This window comes from Hyla sarda, chromosome 1, assembly GCF_029499605.1.
Source record: "Hyla sarda isolate aHylSar1 chromosome 1, aHylSar1.hap1, whole genome shotgun sequence".
Classification (NCBI taxonomy): Eukaryota; Metazoa; Chordata; class Amphibia; order Anura; family Hylidae; genus Hyla; species Hyla sarda.
Genome location: NC_079189.1, coordinates 55,626,321 through 55,649,442, shown reverse-complemented (window position 1 = coordinate 55,649,442; position 23,122 = coordinate 55,626,321). Strand labels below are relative to the sequence as shown.

Below are 23,122 nucleotides of genomic sequence, written 5' to 3'. Positions count from 1 at the left end.
AATATTTATTTGCTTCACTGTATTTAAAAAAATGTACTCCATACAATATGGATGCATTGGGTCCTTCAGAGTGCAGAATCAAAGTCTGTAAAGCCTATATGCCTTAGTATGGTATATAGACAGGAATTGTCCAGAAACAACTCCTTCAAGGACTTATCCTAGCCTGGGTGGACATAACTGCACCATAGTCTCAAATCAGGACAAGAACTATATAGAAAAGTTACTATACACTCTACCAACAAACACTATTGATGTCTGGTTTATACGTTTTTAATATTCTATTAAGTTCTGCAATAACATGGCCATCCAGTCATGTTACTATGAGACTATAACTACCTCTGGTTGGTTCATTGTAGTCCTGCTCCTCCACATCTATGGTTTCACCTTCATGTTCTACTGCAAGCACAACATCAGGGCATATGAAAATGAAGAGCTAATGATTCTTACGAGAAAAGTTCTTGAACATAGTGAACAGATGGGACTTCAGGTAAAAATGTAGAAAAACAATATAACAACTTATAGATGTTGGTGAAGACATGGGGGTAGTTGTCTATTAAGATCAATTATGATCAAGAAAGCTGTCAATAAATATGATGCTGAATGGTCCTTATAAGCAGGAAATCATAAGAAGAATTATAAATACAGTGGTCCCTCAACATACGATGGTAATCCGTTCCAAACGGACCATCGTTTGTTGAAACCATCGTATGTTGAGGGATCCGTGCAATGTAAAGTATAGGACAGTGGTCTACAGCCTGCGGACCTCCAGATGTTGCAAAACTACAACACCCAGCTTGCCCGGACAGCCGTTGGAGGTCCGCAGGTTGTAGACCACTGTTAGAGGAAGTTGTACTCACCTGTCCCCGCCGCTCCGGACCGTCACCGCTCGTCACCGCTGCCCGGGATGTCACCGTCCATCGCTGTCGCCGTGTCCCCGACGCTCCGGCAAGGCCTCTTCTTCCCCGGCATCCGCTCGCTCCGTCGCCGCCATCACGTTGTTACGCACGCCGCTCCTATTGGATGACGGGACGGCGTGCACAGCGACGTGATGACGTCGATGGAGAGCGCCAACGATGCAGGGGATCCCGAAGAGGACGTGCCGGAGCCCCGAGGACAGGTAAGAGACATCACCGGACCACACGGGGCACCGTAAACGGCTATCCGGCGGCAGCTGAAGCAGTCTGCGCTGCCGGATAGCCGTTTATGCGATGGCCCCGACATAAAAAAGCATCGTATGTTGATGCTGCCTTCAACATGTGATGGCCTCTGAGAGCCCATCGTATGTTGAAATGATCGTATGTCGGGGCCATCGTAGGTCGAGGGGTCACTGTATTTTATAATTTATGGGGCTTTCTTAGACTTCTTATGGATTTGGTAAAGAATAGGGATAAGAAAGGTATTAAAGTCTTTGAACATTGATATTAAACTGTGAAAGCTAACAAGTGAATTTTACTAAGTCAAATGCTTAGATGAAAAAGTCAAGAATATTGGTTGTGAAAAGATCCAGTGTAATGGAATACACATTTTTTACTTCAAAGAATTGAAGACCCAAACAGGAGACAATACATTGTGGAGAAATACTATGAATATGGATCCCAAGAGTCAAAATCAACTTGGCAATTCTCATTGTGTCATGAGATGGCTACAGAAGATCTGCGGAAAAATAACATTGCTGAGACCTCTGTCTGTTTTAAAAAAGCCTTTTTTTCATACAATGTTGATGTGACTATACCTGTGGAAGGCTCACTGGAGTTCTGCTCATGTCGGTCCAGGTGTTCGTCTTTTACTGTCACTGTAAATAGAGTTTTTAAAGATTTTTTTTTTATTATGATAAGCTGCAATTCAGCAGAAAAGAAATCATGCCTAGAAAGACAATGAGGAATAAGCCAATCAGATATTGGGGATCAAATATATGAGTTAATATATATATATATATATATATATATATATATATATATTTATATTAGAGATGAGCGAATCAAATCTGACAAATCCAAATTTGTTAAGAATTTCCTGAAAAATATGATTTGTAACGAATCCGATATAACAAATCGCTTCATTAAACTCCATTTAGTGCAGTCCAGGGGATCTAAAATGGTGGCTGCACGTGTGAGGACATGGGGCAAGAATTCTGGGAAGGTGTATAGGAGGGATGACCCTAAATCACCCTATATAATTGGCAGCCATAGCTGCAGACAGGCATTTGGGGATTCTTAACACAGAGAACAGACAGTGTGTATTTTCCAGAGAAAAAAAGCTTACGAGAGAGAGAAAGTGAGAGAGAGAAAGAGAGAAAGAGAATATTTTTTCCTGTTGCTGTTCTGGGGTGTACTACAGTCTGTACTGCTGTACTGGGTTGTACCACTCTAAAGTTAATAGGGGCCAGTAAGTGTGTGCACTAAAAGACCTAGTCACCTACTTTTAATGCCTGATTGAGGTTTAACCGCACTAGGGCATATTGTCCTCACATAGGTGTAAGCTATACGTACACTCAGCCAGTGTAGGTTTAATTTAGTGAGGACGATCTACTAGAGGACAATTAGCAGCTACTGCCCAGCCAAGAATTGGAGGAGACATCTGCCGCTTCCTCTGCTAGGCGGGCCAGTAGTGATGAGGAGAGTGGTGTTGCGAGCATTCAGGCTTCTGAAGCAGACACTGTTGAGGAACCTGAGGACGACATCAGTAACGTGCAGACACAACTTGATGATGATGAAATCAATCGCACTTGGGAGTCGGGTGCAGAAGGGGCTTCATCATCAGAAGAAGAGGGTTGCAGGTTGCCCATGTGGCAGCAGTTGAGCCAGCAAGTTGGTAGCATGATTGGGAGTCAGCATGGTGACAGCAGTGGGAAGTTTGGAGCCAAACGTGCCCGGGAAGACTACCTGCTTCGCAGCAGCCTACCTGCCCAGGAGGTAGTAGAACAAGGGATCCTGGAGTCAGCGGCAGTAGCAGTCAGTCAGTGTGGACTTTGGGGGGGGAAATCAGCTACTGTGGCAGTTTTTCATCAAGCATCCGGAGGATGTTAACATGGCCACATGCAAGATGTATAGGCAGAAGGTGAAGCGTGGCCAGGGTACCAGTGTTGGCATCACTGCCCTACGTCAACATATGGAGCGTCACCATAAAGTGGCCTGGGAGAACTGTAGATTCGATGCGGTGGTCCAGCCTGCTGCATCACCCAGTGGTACGCTACTCCCTGTTTCAGCCAGCCAAGGCTCCACCACCTCAGCCAAAGGGAGCTGTCTGTCATACCGATCTTCTGCCGCTCCAGATGCTCCTGCTCCTCTTACATCGAGTCAGTCATTCCGGCAGTAATCCATCAGCGAAGCCATGTCTAAGAGACAACAGTATGCACCCACTCATCCAACGGAGCAGAACCTGAATGTGCTCCTGTCTAAGTTGCTGGTGCTGCAGTCCCTCTGTTTTCAAGTGGTGGACTCTGCACCTTTCAGTGAACTGATGGCTTGTGCCGAGCCAAGATGGAGAGTCCCTAGCCATAATTTATTTTCTAAAAAGGCAGTACCAGCCCTGCACAAATATGTAAAACATAAGGTGGGCCAGTCCTTGAGCCTGCTGATGTGTAACAAAGTGCACGGCAGTGCCGACGTGTGGAGCTGTAACTACGGTCAGGGACAATACATGCCCTTTATGGCCCACTGGGTGAATGTGGTTCCTGTACAGCCACACCAGCAACTTGGCCAGGTCACGCTGCTTCCGCCTTCACGCTCTCACGCCATTGGTCCTGCGATAATTATACGACTCTGCCTCATCATCCTCCACCATGTTCTCGGCCTCCACTGCACAGACAAATCTCAGTTCCCCTCCAGCATACCATGTGTGCAGGGCACGGCAGTGTCACGCTGTTCTTCACATGGTTTGCCTTGGCGAACGGAGTCACACAGGGGAGGAACTGCTAAAAGTGATTCGTCAAGATGTTTCCACCTGTTGGAATTCCACCCTCAATATGTTGGACCGACTATACGAACAGAGAAAGGCCATGAACGATTTCTTGATGATCCAAGCAGATAGGGGTACTCCCCTGTGTAACTTCAATGTCAACCAGTGGCAGCTCATACGTGACACCTGCCATTTGCTCAGGCCCTTAGAGGAAGCAACATTGTTAGTCAGTCGCCAGTATAAAGGGATGAATGACATCATTCCACTGCTTCATTTCTTACAACAGATGGTGGAAACGATGGCTGGTCAGGGCACTGGAGACGTGGCGCCTACATCTCATGGCCAAACGAGCACTGCAGGGGCAGAACTGAAAGAGGAGGAGGGGTAGGGGGACAGTGGAGCACAGGCAATGTGTAGAGAAATGGGTGATTTTTATAGTCATCTGACATGAGAGGAGGAGCAGGAGCAGCCAGAAGAGCTACAGGGTGATGAGGAAGACGAGACAGAGGACCCAGACACACCGTGGCAGTATGCAGTGGAGATGGAGGCAGGGAGTCCCTCTGAGCCACATGCACAAATGGCATGATGCATGCTCATTTGCTTGCGTAGTAACCGCCAAATTGTCACCATTCGGCAGCGGCATGACTTCTGGCTTTCCACCTTGTTGGACCCTCGCTACAGGCACAAAATGGGGGACTTTTTTACACCCACTGAAAGGGAGGACAAACTGACCTACTACAGAGACATCCTATGTAGTCAGTTGGCCGATGCCTATCTGCGCCATAGTCCATCTTCTCGCAGGTCTGACTTGGGGTGCCATCTGCACTCACCTTCCACTGCCATAGCTGCTGAGGAGGGATGGGGTGGCAGGAGCAGTACCAACTCCATCCGCAGCAGCCTGAGTCTACAGTCACTGATGAGCAGTTTTCTTCACCCACATAGTGAAGCAACTCATTATCAGCAGGTTGACTCAAGGTCCTGAACCAGCAGGTGGTTGCATACCTTGACATGACTGTCCTGCCCGACCAGTAGTGTGTCATCAGAGCGGGTGTTTAGTGCAGCGGCGGCAGAATAAATCCAAGGAGAACTCGTCTGTCCACTAAAAATTTGAAGAAACTGACCTTTGTCAAGATGAATCAGGCATGGATCAGCCAGAATGCATCAGAGTATATTAACCATGGTGCCACACCAACACTTTACAAATATCGATACAGCTAAAAATATTTAAGGTGCTGCTCCCCAGTTACAGAAATTCCTCCGCATCAGACCACAAGTAAGTTTCGAGGATATGCATTAGCTGAAACTTTTCGTAGAATAAAATATATGGACCCAAAGTTTTTTTTAAATCAAACAAAAGAAAAGGTGTGATGTGATGCAAAAACCTCTAAAAAAGTGGAAGGGAACAACGTATGGTCCATTGTAACAGGTGGGGGTAAAAACGTCTCCTGTAAGGCCCTACTCTCGCAGGAACCCCTCCCTATTTCCAACTAAAAACCCTAAGAAATAGCAGGGTTTTTAGGTTGAAATAGGGAAAGGTTCCTGTGTGGGGCCATCCTTTTTGGGGTGAGTAACACTTGCCAAAAAGGGAATTAATAGGGCGAGAGTAGGGCCATACAGGGGAAGTTTTTACCCCACCTGTTACAATGGACCATACGTTGTTCCCTTCCACCTTTTAGAGGTTTTTGCATCACATCAATACTTGGTGGTGTAGGTGGCACGTGGTGTTTTTTGCACACCTTTCCTTTTGTTTGGCTTCCAAAAAAATTTGGGTCCATATATTTTATCCTAAGAATATTATTAAAAGTTAAGTTTTACCTAATGCAAAATCTCAATACTTACTTGTGCACACTAACACTTTTACAAAAGAGACCGGTTTCTTCTGCCTATCTGCCTCAGCTACTATTCGAATACTGCCACCCACCCATGCCACACATCTGATGCCAAGTGCTCCTTCTTTTACCCACCTTCATCAGCAGGTACTGGTATTGCCACCCACCGCCCCACTCTGTCACCGGGTCACTTTCAGGACTCCTGATGCTGCTGATGCCAACTCCAGTCTGTGTCGTTCTGCCACCATATGTTCTCCTCATGCTGCCGCCACCTCCAAGCTGTATCATTCTGCCACCATATGTTTTCCTTATGCTGATGCCACCTCCAGGTTGTGTCATTCTACCACCATATGTTCTCCTCATGCTGCCACCACCTCCAGGCTTTGTCATTCTGCCACCATATGTTCTCCTCATGCTGATGCCACCTCCAGGTTGTGTCATTCTACCACCATATGTTCTCCTCATGCTGCCACCACCTCCAGGCTTTGTCATTCTGCCACCATATGTTCTCCTCATGCTGATGCCACCTCCAGGCTGTGTCATCCTGCCACATATGTTCTCCTCATGCTGATGCCACCTCCAGGCTGTGTCATTCTGCCACCATATGTTCTCCTCATGCTGCCGCCAACTCCAGGCTGTGTCATTCTGCCACATATGTTCTCCTCATGCTGATGCCACCTCCAGGCTGTGTCATTCTGCCACCATATGTTCTCCTCATGCTGCCGCCACCTCCAGGCTGTGTCATTCTGCCACCTTATGGTCTCCTCTGGAGGTCACTTACCGGCGGCGGGTGGCAACGAGGTGCAGTTCCCTGGTGCGGCGATCCTACGGAAGGCGGTGAGTTGTTGCCTAGCAACATCTGGAAGGCTTCAGTTTAGAGACCACTATACAATGGTCTCTAAGCTGTAGCCTTCCAGATGTTGAAAAACTACAACTCCCAGCATACCCAGACAGCTTTTTGGGCATGCTGGGATTTGTAGTTTTGCAAGATTTAGAGGGGGTACAGTTTGGCGATCACTGTGCAGTGGTTTCTAAATGGTGGCCCTCTAGATCTTGCAAAATTACAACTCCCAGCATGCCCACACAGCAGTTTGCTGTCTGGACATGCTGGGATTTGTAGTTTTGCAACATCTGGAGGGCATCAGTTTGGAGATCACTGTATGGTGGTTTCTAAACCGTGGCCCTCTAAATCTTGCAAAACTACAACTCCCAGCATGCAGGAACAGCAAACGGCTGTCTCACCATGCTGGGAGTTATAGTTGCGTACCTCCTTTTTTTTTATAACTACATCTGCCCTTCGGCGATCAGTACATGGTGGGAGTTGTAGTTTTGCAACAGCTGGAGGCACACTGGTTAGAAAATACTAAGCTAGGTAACAGAACCTAACTGAAGGTTTTCCAACCAGTGTGCCTCCAGCTGTTGCAAAATTACAACTCCCAGCATGCACGGTCTGTCAGTGCATGCTGGGAGTTGTAGTTTTGCAACAGCTGGAGGTTTGCCCCCCCCCCCCCCCCATGTGAATGTACAGGGTACATTCACATGGGCAGGTTTGCAGTGAATTTCCTGCTTCAAGTTTGAGCTGCGGCAAATTTTCTGCCGCAGCGCAAACTCATAGCGGAAACCTCACCGTAAAACCGCCCATGTGAATGTACCCTAAAAATACTACACTAACTCATAATAAAGAGTAAAACACTACATATACACCTCCTTACACTGTCCCCCCAATAAAAATGAAAAACTATTGTACAGCAGGGTTCCCAAAACGGAGCCTCCAGCTGTCACAACAACAACAACTACCAGCATTTCCGGACAGTCACTGACTGTCCAGGCATGCTGGGAGTTTAGCAACAGCTGGAGGCACCCTGTTTGGGAATCACTGGCATAGAATACCCCTAAGTCCACCCTTATGCAATCCCTAATTTAGTCCTCAAATGCGCATGGCGCTCTCTCACTTAGGAGCTCTGTCGTATTTCAAGGAAACAGTTAAGGGCCACATATGGGGTATTTCCGTATTCGTGAGCAATTGCATTATAAATTTTGGGGGGCTTTTTCTCTTTTTACTTCTTATGGAAAGGAAAAGTTGGGGTCTACACCAACCTGTTAGTGTAAAAACAAAAAAACATTTACACTAACATGCTGGCGTTGCTCCATACTTTTCATTTTCATTAGAGGTAAAAGGAAAAAAAGACTCCCAAAATTTGCAAGGCAATTTCTCCTGAGTACGGAAATACCCCATATGTGGACGTAAAATGCTCTGCGGGTGCACAACAAGGCTCAGGAGTGAGAGCGCACTATGTACATTTGAGGCCTAAATTGGTGGCTGATTTTACAGCGGTTCTGACATAAACGGAAAAAAAAATAAAAGATCCACGTGTGACCCCATTTTGGAAACTGCACCCCTCGCGGAACGTAACAAGGGGTATAGTGAGCCTTAACACCCCACAGGTGTTTGAAGAATTTTCAATAAATTTGGATGGGATTTTGTCCGGAATTGAATGCCACGCGTGTTTACAAAGCCTCCATAGTGCAACAATGGGGTTACAATTTTTTTTTTTTGCGGCGGGGTATTTTTCCCTATTACCCCTTGTAAAAATGTAAAATTTGGGGACATTTTTTTTTTTCATTTACACATCCAACTTTAACAAAAAGTCGTCAAACACCTATGGGGTGATAAGGCTCACTGTACCCCTTGTTATGTTCCTTGAGGGGTGTAGTTTCCAAAATAGTATGCTATGTGGGGTGTATATTGCTGTTATGGCACCGTAAGGGCTTCCTAAATGTGACATGCCCCCCAAAAAGTTTTCATCAAAATTCTCTCTCCAAAAGCCAAACCAGACTCCTTCTCTTCTGTGCATTGTAGTGAGCCTGCACTGCACTTGACGTCCACACATGGGGTATTTCCATACTCAAAAGAAATTTTGGGGGGCTTTTTCTCCTATTACCTCTGGTAATGGTAAAAAAAATTGTAAATTTGGGGGTGAAAAAAATGCATTTTAGTGGAAAAAATTTATTTAATTTACATGTCCAACTTTACCGAAAAGTTGTCAAACACCTGTGGGGTGTTAAAGGCTCACTGGACCCCTTGTTATGTGCCTTGAGGGGTGTAGTTTCCAAAATAGTATGCTATGTGTTTTTTTTTTTCTGTTATGGCACCTTAATGGCTTCCTAAATGTGACATTCCCCCAAAAAATAATTTCAGCAAAACTTTTCTCCTTCACTTTGCTGCTATTCCTGTGAAACACCTAAAGGGTTAATAAACTTTCTGAATGTCATTTTGAATACATTGAGGGGTGCAGTTTTTATAATGGGGTAATTTATGGGGTATTTATAATATAAAGGCCCCTCAAATCCACTTCAAAACTGAACTGGTCCCTGAAAAATTCTGATTTTGAAAATCTTGTGAAAAATTGGAAAATTGCTGCTGAACTTTGAAGCCCTCTGATGTCTTCCAAAAGTAAAAACATGTCAACTTTATGATGCAAACATAAAGCAGACATATTTTATATGTAAATCAATATATCATTTATTTGGTACATCTATTTTTCATGACATTTTGGAATTTTTCACCAATAAATGATGCAAGTATCAACAAAAATGTACCACTATGTTAAAGCAGAATATTTCATGAAAAAACAATCTCGGAATTAAGTTCATAAGTAACAGCATCCCAGAGTTATTAATTAAAGTGACAGTGGTCAGATGTGCATAAAATGCTCGGGTCCTTAAGGTGAAAATGGGCTGAGTCCTTAAGGGGTTAATCCCTTCAGTTGTGACACCATTTGGTCTCCCGACCCTGCTGCCACATCCAGACGCTCTGTGGCAGTGATTCTAATAGCAAAGCCTGTAATCTGTATGTCATACTGAATAACAGTATTAGTTCACTAACCCAGCTCACTCCCTATGCGTGTTACGACAAGGCAAATTGTTCTACACCCCTATTGAGGCTCTCTGTAGCTTGGAAATAGCCGTTTACAGCGAATTAATTCGGATCTAAACAATCTTTTTGGGAGAATGCGACGAATCGGCCGAATTTTATTTTTATAAAATTCGCTCATCTCATAATATATATATATATATCTATATATATATATATATAACTTGTAAAATAGTTACCGTAATTGGCTTTAAATTGCTGTTTTTGGCTTCCTGACAACCTCTGGCAGCTGCAACCAGACAAGGGGCTGGGGGGCCCTTGATGTTGATTCTCTATCAGAGACATTTATGGCATATACAGTGGAAATGCACACATGGGAATACATACATCTTTGAAAAGAATGTATCACCAAGATTTATTTTTTGTGATTAGAGACAGATAAAGAAACATGTTCTTTTCTTTTTAATATATTTCTAATGTCCGATTGTAATTATTATAATTTTTTTTTTTTTTGCACATTATTATGGGGGCTCCCATCTTGTCTAAGTTTTAACAACATTTAATTATATGCTTTACAGCAGGAACCATGGACTATAGACAACAATATTCAGGACCGGCCTGATTCACATGAACTAGAGATGCTACTGGGTGTGCTCTGTGATCCTTTAAGAGCTCATTGTACAGGGAGGGGAAAAGTGATTGCTGATGTGAATGGTGGTGGATCCAGGGTTATCTCTCTACTTGTGTTACTTTTCACTGTACTTCTGTCTGTGCAGAGAAGACAGACATTACTAGGAGAAGATGTGTACAGGAAGTTTAGCTTAGTTTTAGACCTAGTGGCCAGAATTAAAACTGTAAGGTTTCCGGACTAATATAAAACATTGGCAGGCATTTATCATTGTAGGTGTAAGTGAAGCATTTATCATTGTAGGTGTAAGTGAAGCATTTTCTACACCTTTTTTTGTGTGCTGCTAATGTGTAGGAGCACCAGATTTATTAAATGGTCGCAGAGCATTTCATAAATTTTGTGGAGGTCACATTTTCTGAAATTTCTCTCTTCACATACACCAAAAAGCTAAGTCTGGGCTGGTGTAGTTTTACAGGCTTTTCAGTGGCTTTGCGCCTTTTTTGCGCCTTTTCACCAAAGGCGCAGTTCATAAAACTCTTCCATATCATGTGTATTGCCAAAATCAGTGGATTACAGCTCAAAATCAGCAGAACTGTGTAAACCAAAAAGCGCAAAAAAAAACGCAAATAAACCCTGATTACGCCTTTTTCGTGTATTTTCTAGGCAATGATAAATGTCGGCCATAGAGAGTAAAATGGAAAATTAGAAAAAAACATCACAAAAAATTCTCAAACAATATGGTTAACATAAATACTTGATTTAAACAATAGGTCATGTCTGCATATGATGCATATGTAGATGCTGCTGCAGGAACAGTAAAGGCGATGAAGCTATAAGTCAATTATTGTAAAAACATGGTGACATGAATACCTTTAATAGGAGTGTTGGTGTGTTGGTCCTGTGTTTCAGTAACATTCCCTGTACAGGACACTAAAACAGATTACTAAAATGTTAATGTCATGGCAAAATATCATAGCTATGAAAAATAAATCAGGACGGAGTATAACAGAGTACTTTAGGATTGTGGGCAAAATTTTAAGAAGGTAATAGACACCTTTGAATGCATACCTATTATGGTACAAAAAAAAACAAAAAACAAATCCTTTTCTGTATAGCTGTTTTTTATTTTTATTGAGCCCAGTCCTCTTTGTTTTTACACATAGGCAGGGGTGCAGTCTCCAGCCCTTATCTCTCCTCTCCTGAATGATTTCCCAAGCTGACTTTTTATAACATCAAAGGGCAACTTTACAAGAGCTCTTATAATGCGATGCTCTCAGCTGGTCTGCATTCTGGGGCCGTTTGTTATTTCTTTATTGGATTATTATACATCCAGACTTAACAAAAAGAGACGTGAGGTCAGTTAGTAATGTAATGTAAATGCATTAAAAGAGTTATGTGACTTTTCATGTAGATTATAGACATATAAAGGCTGATCTATAGTTAAATACCTGGAGAAGGGAGACAGATGTCCAACGATAATGCTGCATTTAAACCTGCAAAATGACATATCTGATTATAATAATATAAACATGAAAATCTGGGATGTTTGATTTTTAGGCATTTTTATTGTTGTTCTTTTTTTGTGCGTTTCACATTACTATGCGTCTACAGCTCACATGCACACAATTTTGTCTCCTTCCAGTGGATACAGACCTGTCCTGGTCATGTTTTGGACACACAGGTATAGTTTTTATCTACTGGAAGTAAACAATGAATGTTTCTATTAACCCCTTCTGGACTGGACATATTTTGTCTCTAAGAATCGGGGCCAATATTTATTTTTGTGTGACACCTTTCATTTTGCAAAAAAATTTTTTACTGCGCAACTGAAAAAAACATTATTTTGGGGGGCATTGGGGTGATTAAAAACCCTGAAATTGGGCAACTATTGAGGGGGGTTTGTTTTAACGCAGTGCAATTGATGGTAAAATTGACACAGTGACCCTGAATTATCAAAATGTGTGAGGGAAAAAGTGGAGAGATTTTGCCCATAACAACCAATCACAGCTCAGCTTTCCTATGTTAACAAGCTTTGGTAAAGTGAAAGCTGAGCTGTGATTGGTTGTCATGGGCAAAATCCCTCCACTTTTTCTCTCACACTTTTTGATAAATGTGGGTCAGTATCTTTGTTTGATGGGTCGATACGTTTAAAACAATACCAATTTATAAATAGCTTTTTTTATTATTGAACTACTTTTATAAAAAAGTAAAACTTTTTTTTTTTTTTTTTTACTAAATAAGTGTGCTTAAAATTTCTCTTCAGATCTTCTCAAACTCTTCCAGAATATCCAAAGTGCTCTGGACCTCAGACTGGGCCGAAGGTTCACCTTCCAACGAGACAATGGGGGAGATTCATCAAGACCTGTGCTGAGGAAAAGTTGACCAGTTGCCCATAGCAACCAATCAGATTGCTTTTCATTTTTAGGGGCCTTTTCAAAAATGAAAGAAGCTATCTGATTGGTTGCTATGGGCAATTGGTCGACTTTTCCTTTGGACAAGTTTTGATAAATCTCCCCCAATGACCCTAAGGCCCCTTTCACACTATAAAATTCATCCGTTAAAAGATCCGTCATAAACGTCCGTTAGAAAAGCTTTTAAAAAAGGATGTTAAACATCCGTTACAAAATCCCATTAAAGTCTATGGGATTTTTTGCTTATCCGTTGTGACCCGTTATAGCCCGTCATGAATAACGGTCGTTAGTTGTGACGGAAGAAATAACGGAACATGCACTAATTTTTCTTCCATCACAAGAAACAGATAAATTAACGGCCGTTATTTTTAACATTGAAGTCTATGGCAAACGGAAGAACCTTTATGTCATCTGTTTGCACCTGGTTTATAATATCCATTATTACTTCTGAGCATGCTCAGAAGAGGCGACATCAGCAGACTCCTGCAGTGCTGAAGGACTACTACTACTCCCATCATGGAACAGACTTGTTTCCATGATGGCAGTAGTAATTCCGTGGCTGGGGGAGTCTGCAGACAGCTGGGGAGGTTACATTAGTGTTTGTACTACTACCCCCATCATGGAACAGAGTCTGTTCCATGATGGGGGTTGTAGTACAGGGGCCAAGGGATCAATCACGCTGGGTCTCACTTCTGAGACCAGATGCGATCAGAAGTTATGAAGCAGGGGAGCAGGTGGCATGGTCCGCAACCCTGCGATGTATAGTGTGTTTTAACTTTGATTTTTGAATCCCCCGCGGGGAGCCCTGAATGGCCGGTACCGAGGAGCCATTCAGGGCTCTCAGCGGGAGATTTAAAAATTAACATGAGTAGCATGGCGGCCATATGTATATTAAATGCGCTGTGGGGGGGGCAAGATATATAGCACTGCAGGGGGGGCAGACATATAACCGATATATCTATCCCCCCAGCGCATTTCTAATATGCCCCTCACAGTGAACTAATAAAAATATGACCTCCACCGGCGCATTTATACATATATACCCCCCGCCGGTGCATTTATACATATATACCCCCCGCCGGCGCATTTATACCCCCTGCCGGCGCATTAATAAATATATACCCCCCGCAGGCGTATTAATAAATAAATATCCTCCGCAGCGCATGTATAATGTACCCTCGCAGCGCATGTACAATATACCCTCGCAGCACAGCACATCTATATACATATGCAACTGCAGCGCTTTATGTGAAAAGCATTCTAGCAGCAGCCTTTCATACATAGCGCTGAGGCGGCATATGTGTATAGATGCTGGGGGGGGGGGGGCAGATAACGCTATATGTCTGCCCCTCAGCGCATCTATATACATATACCCCTACAGCACTATAAATGAAAAGTATTTCTATTAGCAGACCATAGTGCCGCCCACTCCCCTGCTTAATAACTTCGGATCGCATCGGGACTCAGAAGTGAAACCCGATGCGATCAATTCCTCAGCCCCTGTACTACAACCCCCATCATGGAACAGACTCTGTTCCATGATGGGGGTAGTAGTTCAGACACTAATGTAACCTCCCCAACTGTCTGCAGACTCCCGCAGCCAGGGAATTACTACTCCCATCATGTAAAGAAGTCTGTTCCATGATGGGAGTAGTAGTATCCCCGGCTGTGGGAGTCTGTAGGCAGAGGTGTTAGGGCCATACATGAGGGATGTTATAAAGGGTCTTAAGGGAAGAATATTTATTATTATTTCATCCGTTATTATACATCTGTTTTTACACAGTAAACAGACGTATTCTTATAGTGTGAAAGGAGCCTTAGCATGCAACCAAGACAGCGCTGGAGTGGCTTAAGGACGCCTCTCCTTGAGTGGCCCAGCCAGAGCCCTGACTTGAACCCAGTTGAACAGTTCTAGAGAAACCTTAAAATGGCTTCCACCCACGGTCCCCATCCAACCTGACAGATCTTGAGAGGATCAACAGAGAAGAATGGCAGAAATTCCACATGTGCAAACCTTGTGGCCTCATCCCCAAGAATACTGGAAGCTGTAATATTTTAGCACAAGGCCGCAGCGTAACAAAATGTGAAAAAGTTCAAGGGTAACTATCCATAGTAGAAAGAACAGATCTCATCCATCCTTGGCAACTGAAGTGCATTGTTGCCATCATGTATGAAATACTTCCTGGGCAGGGAAATGGTTAAGATACCTCTACTAAAACACTATACATCTTTAGCATGACCTACCATTGAGAGTTATTTGGAGATCAGGGAACATCTTGAGGAAGAATTTTTGAAACACATAGGCAAAAAGGCTTTCAATGTCACTTGTAGTCTGGATTTGACTCAAGGCATCATATAACACCTCCTTGGTGGACCTCTTATCTGCTTGCAGCTTCTGCAAAGAAACATAATATTTCATAGTAAAAGTTACAGGACACCAAACTGTAATGGGAAAATAGGAATGGACCCAACCGATATGGCTTTGGGCCAAGCTCAGGAGCAGAGGGACAGGGACGTGCACACATAGGTTCAAAAGCCCCCCCCCCCCCCCCCTGCCCTATATGCGCACTTGCCTACTTAATGCCTTTTTGTTTTTTGTTAATGAAATATACAGAGCTGCCCAAGACACCTGATCAGAAAGTGTTCCAGCCGCCAGAACCATGCGACACACCCTCCCGCTGCCCTAATTAACAAAAGACGCTTGGACTTTGTAATGTAATGTAAGCGCAAGGGAGCCTGCCGTCCTGGATGGCAGGCCACCCTAGGCGAAAGCCCATTGCCCATTGGCTCCGCCCTTTAACACACCCAACCTTACTACTGGGATGAAACACTGTAACAAACCTCCTCCTCATGTAATCTCCTTACTACTGGGATGAAACACTGTAACAAACCTCCTCCTCATGTAATCTCCATACTACTGGGGTGACACACTGTAACAAACCTCCTCCTCATGTAATCTCCTTACTACTGGGGAGACACACTGTAACAAACCTCCTCCTCATGTAATCACCTTACTACTGGGATGAAACACTGTAACAAACCCCCTCCTCATGTAATCACCTTACTACTGGGATGAAACACTGTAACAAACCCCTTCCTCATGTAATCACCTTACTACTGGGGTGACACACTGTAACAAACCTCCTCCTCATGTAATCACCTTACTACTGGGATGAAACACTGTAACAAACCCCCTCCTCATGTAATCTCCTTACTACTGGGGTGACACACTGTAACAAACCTCCTCCTCATGTAATCTCCTTACTACTGGGGTGACACACTGTAACAAACCTCCTCCTCATGTAATATCCTTACTACTGGGGTGACACACTGTAACAGACCTCATCCTCATGTAATATCCTTACTACTGGGGTGACACACTGTAACAAACCTCCTCCTCATGTAATCTCCTTACTACTGGGGTGACACACTGTAACAGACCTCATCCTCATGTAATATCCTTACTACTGGGGTGACACACTGTAACAAACCTCCTCCTCATGTAATATCCTTACTACTGGGGTGACACACTGTAACAGACCTCATCCTCATGTAATATCCTTACTACTGGGGTGACACACTGTAACAAACCTCCTCCTCATGTAATCTCCTTACTACTGGGGTGACACACTGTAACAGACCTCATCCTCATGTAATATCCTTACTACTGGGGTGACACACTGTAACAAACCTCCTCCTCATGTAATCTCCTTACTACTGGGGTGACACACTGTAACAAACCTCCTCCTCATGTAATATCCTTACTACTGGGGTGACACACTGTAACAGACCTCATCCTCATGTAATATCCTTACTACTGGGGTGACACTGTAACAGACCTCCTCCTCATGTAATCTCCTTACTACTGGGGTGACACACTGTTAGGGTGCGTTCACACTATGTAATTCCCGCTAGCAGGATTATGAGGGTCATTTATCAGAAGTGGTGGAGGTGAAAGTCTTTTTACTCCAATAATTCACGTGGTGGGAACTGTGTACCTGCACCAGATGTATTACATAGTGCAGGACATGTGATAAATCTGGTGCTGATCACATTTCTTACCTCAGTACTACACTTTGTATGGCGATTCCTCTGAGAATTTTTGTGCGACTTTTTTATCCCGTGCGACAAAATGTGCGACTTTTTAATACTGCTGCCTGCAGTCAGATTGTAAGCCAAGTCAGAGCTGGTGTAGATTTGCGCCTCAGTATAGGCAGTTGCGACAAAATGAAAAGTTGCACATCATAAATTCCTGACCCCTGCATAATATCATCTGAAATCACCACTTGGAATGTTCCTTTTAAAAACCTTCTAAAGCCAATGTCACTGTGAAATGTCTCAAAATAGCAACTAAGACAAACTGTGAGACAAATGTACACCACAAAATCAGGGTAAAACCAATGATAACTTCCCCCATGTGTGGTGAACTTTAAAGGGGTTATCCAGGAAAAAAACTTTTTTTTATATATATCAAGTGGCTCCAGAAAGTTAAACAGATTTGTAAATTAGGAAATGCAGATATGTGTAGCTCAACCACAAAAAATTAGCGAGGTTAACTAAAAGCTTTCCCCCACAGAGAGATACAAAAAAGTGATAAAAATAGGATATTAGTCCACAGCTCAATATCAAAAAGATTAATGGGGGATGTCTGGTATCAATAATAGAGAAAAACTAAATTGGTATATAAATGATATTTAATAGATAATTTAATATCTATTAAATATCATTTATATACCAATTTTGTTTTTTCTCTATTATTGATACCAGACATCCCCCATTAATCTTTTTGATATTGAGCTGAGGACTAATATCCTATTTTTATCAGATTTGTAAATTACTTCTATTAAAAAATCTTAATCCTTTCAGTACTTGTGAGCTGCTGAAGTTGAGTTGTTCTTTTCTGTCCAAGTGCTCTCTGAGGACACGTGTCTCGGAAACCGCCCAGTTTAGAAGCAAATCTCCAAACCAACCTCTTCTACTCAGCAGAGAGCACTGTTGCCAGACAGAAAACAACAACTCAACTTCAGCAGCTGATAATTATTGAAAGGATAAAGATTTTTTATTAGAAGTAATTTACAAATCTGTTTAACTTTCTGGAGCCAATTGAGATATATATATATATATATATATATATATATATATATATATATATATAAAGTTTTTTCCTGGAATACCCCTTTAACAGCACACTGAGCAATTTCAGTGGTGGACAATTCCGCCACTGAAATTGTTCTGCGCAAAGAATGAACATTCTTTGAGCAGAATTCCGCCAATTCCGTCAGAATTCCGTCAATGGTGACGGCACAGTCCCGTGCGGTCCTGCATACTGGGAGTTGTAGTGCTTTGTCACTTTTCATAATAGGGGTTATATTGCTTTGTCACTTTACATACTAGGGGTTGTAGTGCTTTGTCACATTGCATACTGGGAGTTGTAGGGCTTTGTCACTTTTTATAGTAGGGGTTGTAGTGCTTTCTCCCTTTGCATATTGGAATCTGTACAGACTCCAATGTACATGGGACAAAGCACTACAACCCCTAGTATGTAAAGTGACAAAGCACTACAACTCCCAGTATGTAAAGTGATAAGCACTACAACCCCTATTATGTAAAGTGACAAAGCACTACGATTCCTAGTATGAAAAGTGACAAAGCACTACAACTCCCAGTATGTAAAGTGACAAAGCACTACAACTCCCAGTAAGTGACAAAGCACTACAACTCCCAGTATGTAAAGTGACAAAGCACTACAACTCCCAGTATGTAAAGTGACAAAGCACTACAACCCCTAGTATGTAAAGTAAAAATGCATTACAAGCTCACAACCTCCAGCACGCATGGCAAAAAAGCACTACAGACTCTTTATCCCTTTGTATACTAGGGGCTTGTAGTGCATTTTTGCCTTGCATACTGGAGGTTGTAGTACAAAATGGGAAATTAAATATTTTTTTTAAAGTGTGAGTAAATGTGAATAAGCCCCTTCCCTAATAAAAGTTTAAATCACCCCCTTTAAAATAATGTACAAACATAAACATATGTGGTATACCTGTGTGCATAAAAGTCCGAACTATTAAAATATAATGATAATTAAGCCACACAGTGAATGGAGTAAATGTATAAAAAAAAAACTTACCAAAGTCCAGAATTGCGGATTTTTGGTCACCTTATTAATGAGGAATATTTTTATTTTTATTTATTTTTTTTGTAAAAAGTGATTTAAAAGTCCAATCTAAACAAAAATGATACTGATAAAACTACAGATTGTGGCGCAAAAAATTAACCTCATACAGGCCTGTATACAGATTAATAAGATTTATAGGGGGTCAGAGGAGAACAAGGTTAAAAGGGGTATTCCAGGAAAAAATTATAATATTTTTTTTATTTTTATCAACTGACTCCAGAAAGTTAAACAGATTTGTAAAGGATTTCTATTAAACAATCTTAATCCTTTCAATAACTATCAGCTGCTGAAGTTGAGTTGTTCTTTTCTGTCTGGCAACAGTGCTCTCTGCTGACATCTCTGCTTGTCTCGGTAACATAGTAGAAGAGGTTTGCTATGGGGATTTGCTTCTAAACTGGGCGGTTCCCAAGACACGTGTCATCAGAGAGCCCTTGGACAGAAAAGAACAACTCAACTTCAGCAGCTCATAAGTACTGAAAGGATTAAGATTTTTATATAGAAGTCATTTACAAATTTGTTTAACTTTCTGGAGCCAGTTGATCTATAAAAAAAAGTTTTTTCCTGGATAACCCCTTTAACCTCTTAAGGACCCAGGGCGTATGGATACGCCCTCACACCCTGGGCCTTAAGGACCCAGGGCGTATCCATACGCCCTGGCGTTTTCCGGTCTCTGCCGCGCGCCGGGCAGAGATCGGAACTGGATGCCTGCTGAAATGCTTCAGCAGGCATCCAGGGCAAACGCCGAGGGGGGCCATGTAGGCCCCCCATGTCGGCGATCGCCGCAAATCGCAAGGGAAATCGCCCTTGCGATCTGCGGCGATACCGGGCTGATCGGGTCTCTGGGACCCGACCGCCCGGTAATTTCGCATGATCCCGGCTGTCACAGACCAGGACCATGCTAACGTATAGGAGCGAGGTGGCAAACCTGCCACCTCCTCCTATTCCCTGCGATCTGTCGGTTAGTTAACCGACCAATCGCAGGAGGGGGGCGGTTACTTCCTCCCGTCCTGCCAGGCCCCTGAAAGTCCGGAGAGGACGGGAGGAAGACCGGAGGACGCGGCGGGGGACGGGGGAGTGCTGGGGACCGGCCCCGGTACTTACCTCGTCCCTGAAGACCTGGATCCTGGCGAGGAAGATGGCGGCGGCGGCGACAGGTGAGTATATCTTCAGCCGCGGTCGGGCCCTTTACAGCAATGCACATCGCCGTAAAGCGACATGCATTGCTGTAATGGGACCCTGTAAACTACAACTCCCAGCATGCCCAGACAGCCCTTGGCGTCTGGGCATGCTGGGAGTTGCAGTTTTGCAACATCTGGAGGTCCACAGTTTGGAGACCACTGTGCCCTTCCAGATGTTGCAAAACTACACATCCTCAGCATGTCCTTACTGTCCAGGCATGCTGGGAGTTGTAGTTCTGTAACATCTGGCCCTTCAGATGTTGCAGAACTACAACTCCCAGCATGCCTGGACAGTTTTGGCATACTGGGAGTTGTAGTTTTGCAACATCTGGAAGGGCACAGATGGGGAACCACTGTATTAGTGGTCTGCAAACTGTAGTCCTCCAGATGTTGCAAAACTACAACTCCAAGCATGCTGGGAGTTGTAGTTCGGCAACATCTGGCTCTAAAGATGTTGCCGAACTACTACTCCCAGCATGCCTGAGAATGCTGGGAGTTGTGGTTTTGCAACAACTGGAGGCACACTGGTTGGGAAACATTGTCTGTTTCCTAACTCAGTGTTTCCCAACCCGTGTGCCTCCAGCTGTTGCAAAACTATAACTACCAGCATGCAGTGATAGACTATGCATGCTGGGAGTTGTAGTTTTGCAACAGCTGGAGGTCCCCCCCTGTGAATGTACAGGGTACATTCACATGGGCAAGGGGATTACAGTGAGTATCAGGCTGCAAGTTTGCTCAAACTCGCTGTAACCCCCCGCCCGTGTTACTGTACCCTAAAAACACTACACTACACTACACTACCACAAAATAAAATAAAAAGTAAAAAACACTACATATACACATACCCCTACACAGCCCCCCTCCCCAATAAAAATGAAAAACATCTGGTACGCCACTGTTTCCAAAATGGAGCATCCAGCTGTTGCAAAACAACTCCCAGTATTACCGGACAGCCATTGACTGTCCCGGCATGCTGGGAGTTTTGCAACAGCTGGAGGCACCCTGTTTGGGAATCACTGGCGTAGAATACCCCTATGTCCACCCCTATGCAAATCCCTAATTCAGGCCTCAAATGCGCATGGCGCTCTCACTTCGGAGCCCTGTCGTATTTCAAGGCAACAGTTTAGGGTCACATATGGGGTATCGCCGTACTCGGGAGAAATTGCCTAACAAATTTTGGGGGGCTTTTTTTCTTTTCACCCCTTATGAAAATGTGAAGTTGGGGTCTACACCAGCATGTTAGTGTAAAAAAATTAATTTTTTACACTAACATGCTGGTGTTGCCCTATACTTTTCAATTTCAAAAGAGGTAAAAGGGAAAAAAGCCCCCCAAAATTTGTAATGCAATTTCTCCTGAGTATGGAGATACCCCATATGTGGGCGCAAAGTGCTCTGGGGGCGCACAACAAGGCCCAGAAGGGAGAGTGCGCCATGTACATTTGAGGTGATTTGCACAGGGGTGGCTGATTGTTACAGCGGTTTTGACAAACGCAAAAAAAACAAAACCCAACATGTGACCCCATTTCGGAAACTACACCCCTCACGGAATGTAATGAGGGGTGCAGTGAGAATTTACACCCCACAGGTGTCTGACGGATCTTTGGAACAGTGGGCTGTGCAAATTAAAAATGTTGTACAGACCACTGTTCCAAAGTTCTGACAGACACCAGTGGGGGTAAATGCTCACTGTACCCCTTGTTACATTCCTCAAGGGGTCTAGTTTCCAAAATGGTATGCCATGTGGGGGTTATTTTGCTGTTCTGGCACCATAGGGGCTTCCTAAATGCGACATCCCCCCTGAGCAAAATTTGCTCTCAAAAAGCCAAATATGACTCCTTCTCTTCTGAGCATTGTAGTTCGCTCGTAGTGCACTTCAGGTCAACTTATGGGGTACCTCCATACTCAGAAGAGATGGGGTTTCAAATTTTGGGGGGTATTTTTTGCTATTAACCCTTGCAAAAATGTGAAATTTGGGGGGAAACACCCATTTTAATGACATTTTTTTTTTTTTACGTATGCAAAAGTCGTGAAACCCGTGTGGGGTATTAAGGCTCACTTTATTCCTTGTTACGTTCCTCAAGGGGTCTAGTTTCCAAAATGGTATGGCATGTGGGTATTTTTTGCTGTCCTGGCACCATAGGGGCTTCCTATATGGGACATGCCCCCAAGCAAAATTTGCTCTCAAAAAGCCAAATATGACTCCTTCTCTTCTGAGCATTGTAGTTCGCCCGTAGTGCACTTCAGGTCAACTTATGGGGTACCTCCATACTCAGAAGAGATGGGGTTACAAATTCTGGGGGGTATTTTCTGCTATTAACCCTTGCAAAAATGTGAAATTTGGGGGGAAACACACATTTTAGTGAAATTTTATTTTATTTTTTTACATATGCAAAAGTCGTGAAACACATGTGGGGTATTAAGGCTCACTTAATTCCTTGTTACATTCCTCAAGGGGTCTTGTTTCCAAAATGGTATGCCATGTGTTTTTTTTTTTTTGCTGTTCTGGCACCATAAGGGCTTCCTAAAGGTGACATGCCCCCCAAAAACCATTTCAGAAAAACGTACTCTCCAAAATCCCCTTGTCGCTCCTTCGCTTCTGAGCCCTCTACTGCGCCCACCGAACACTTTACATAGACATATGAGGTATGTGCTTACTCGAGAGAAATTGGGCTACAAATATAAGTATACATTTTCTCCTTTTACCCCTCATAAAAATTCAAAAATTGGGTCTACAAGAACATGCAAGTGTAAAAAATGAAGATTGTGAATTTTCTCCTTCACTTTCCTGCTATTCCTGTGAAACACCTAAAGGGTTAAAAGGCTGACCGAATATCATTTTGTATACTTTGGGGGGTGCAGTTTTTATAATGGGGTCATTTGTGGGGTATTTCTAAGATGAAGACCCTTCAAATCCACTTCAAACCTGAACTGGTCCCTGAAAAATAGTGAGTTTGGAAATTTTGTGAAAAATTGGAAAATTGCTGCTGAACTTTGAAGCCCTCTGGAGTCTTCCAAAAGTAAAAACACGTCAATTTTATGATGCAAACATAAAATAGACATATTGTTTATGTGAAAAAAAAATTTAAATATTTTGAATATCCATTTTCCTTACAAACAGAGAGCTTCA

General features: G+C 43.3%; 1 protein-coding gene across 9 annotated transcripts in view; it reads right to left on the bottom strand.

Moving 5' to 3' along the window:
• The window catches only part of LOC130353397 (uncharacterized), a 143,234-nt gene that overhangs the window by 26,564 nt on the left and 93,548 nt on the right, over positions 1-23,122 (bottom strand). For 3 of the 9 annotated variants that reach the window (XM_056555059.1, XM_056555058.1, XM_056555061.1), the window contains 5 exons: positions 14,884-15,034; positions 11,677-11,721; positions 11,099-11,158; positions 1,733-1,792; positions 337-396 (listed from right to left, as the gene is read on the bottom strand). In XM_056555059.1, the coding sequence (XP_056411034.1) occupies positions 337-396; positions 1,733-1,792; positions 11,099-11,158; positions 11,677-11,721; positions 14,884-15,034 (376 nt within the window). The remainder of the gene's footprint in view (positions 1-336; positions 397-1,732; positions 1,793-11,098; positions 11,159-11,676; positions 11,722-14,883; positions 15,035-23,122) is intronic. The other 6 variants (XM_056555062.1, XM_056555063.1, XM_056555060.1 and 3 more) reach the window with 3 other exon arrangements.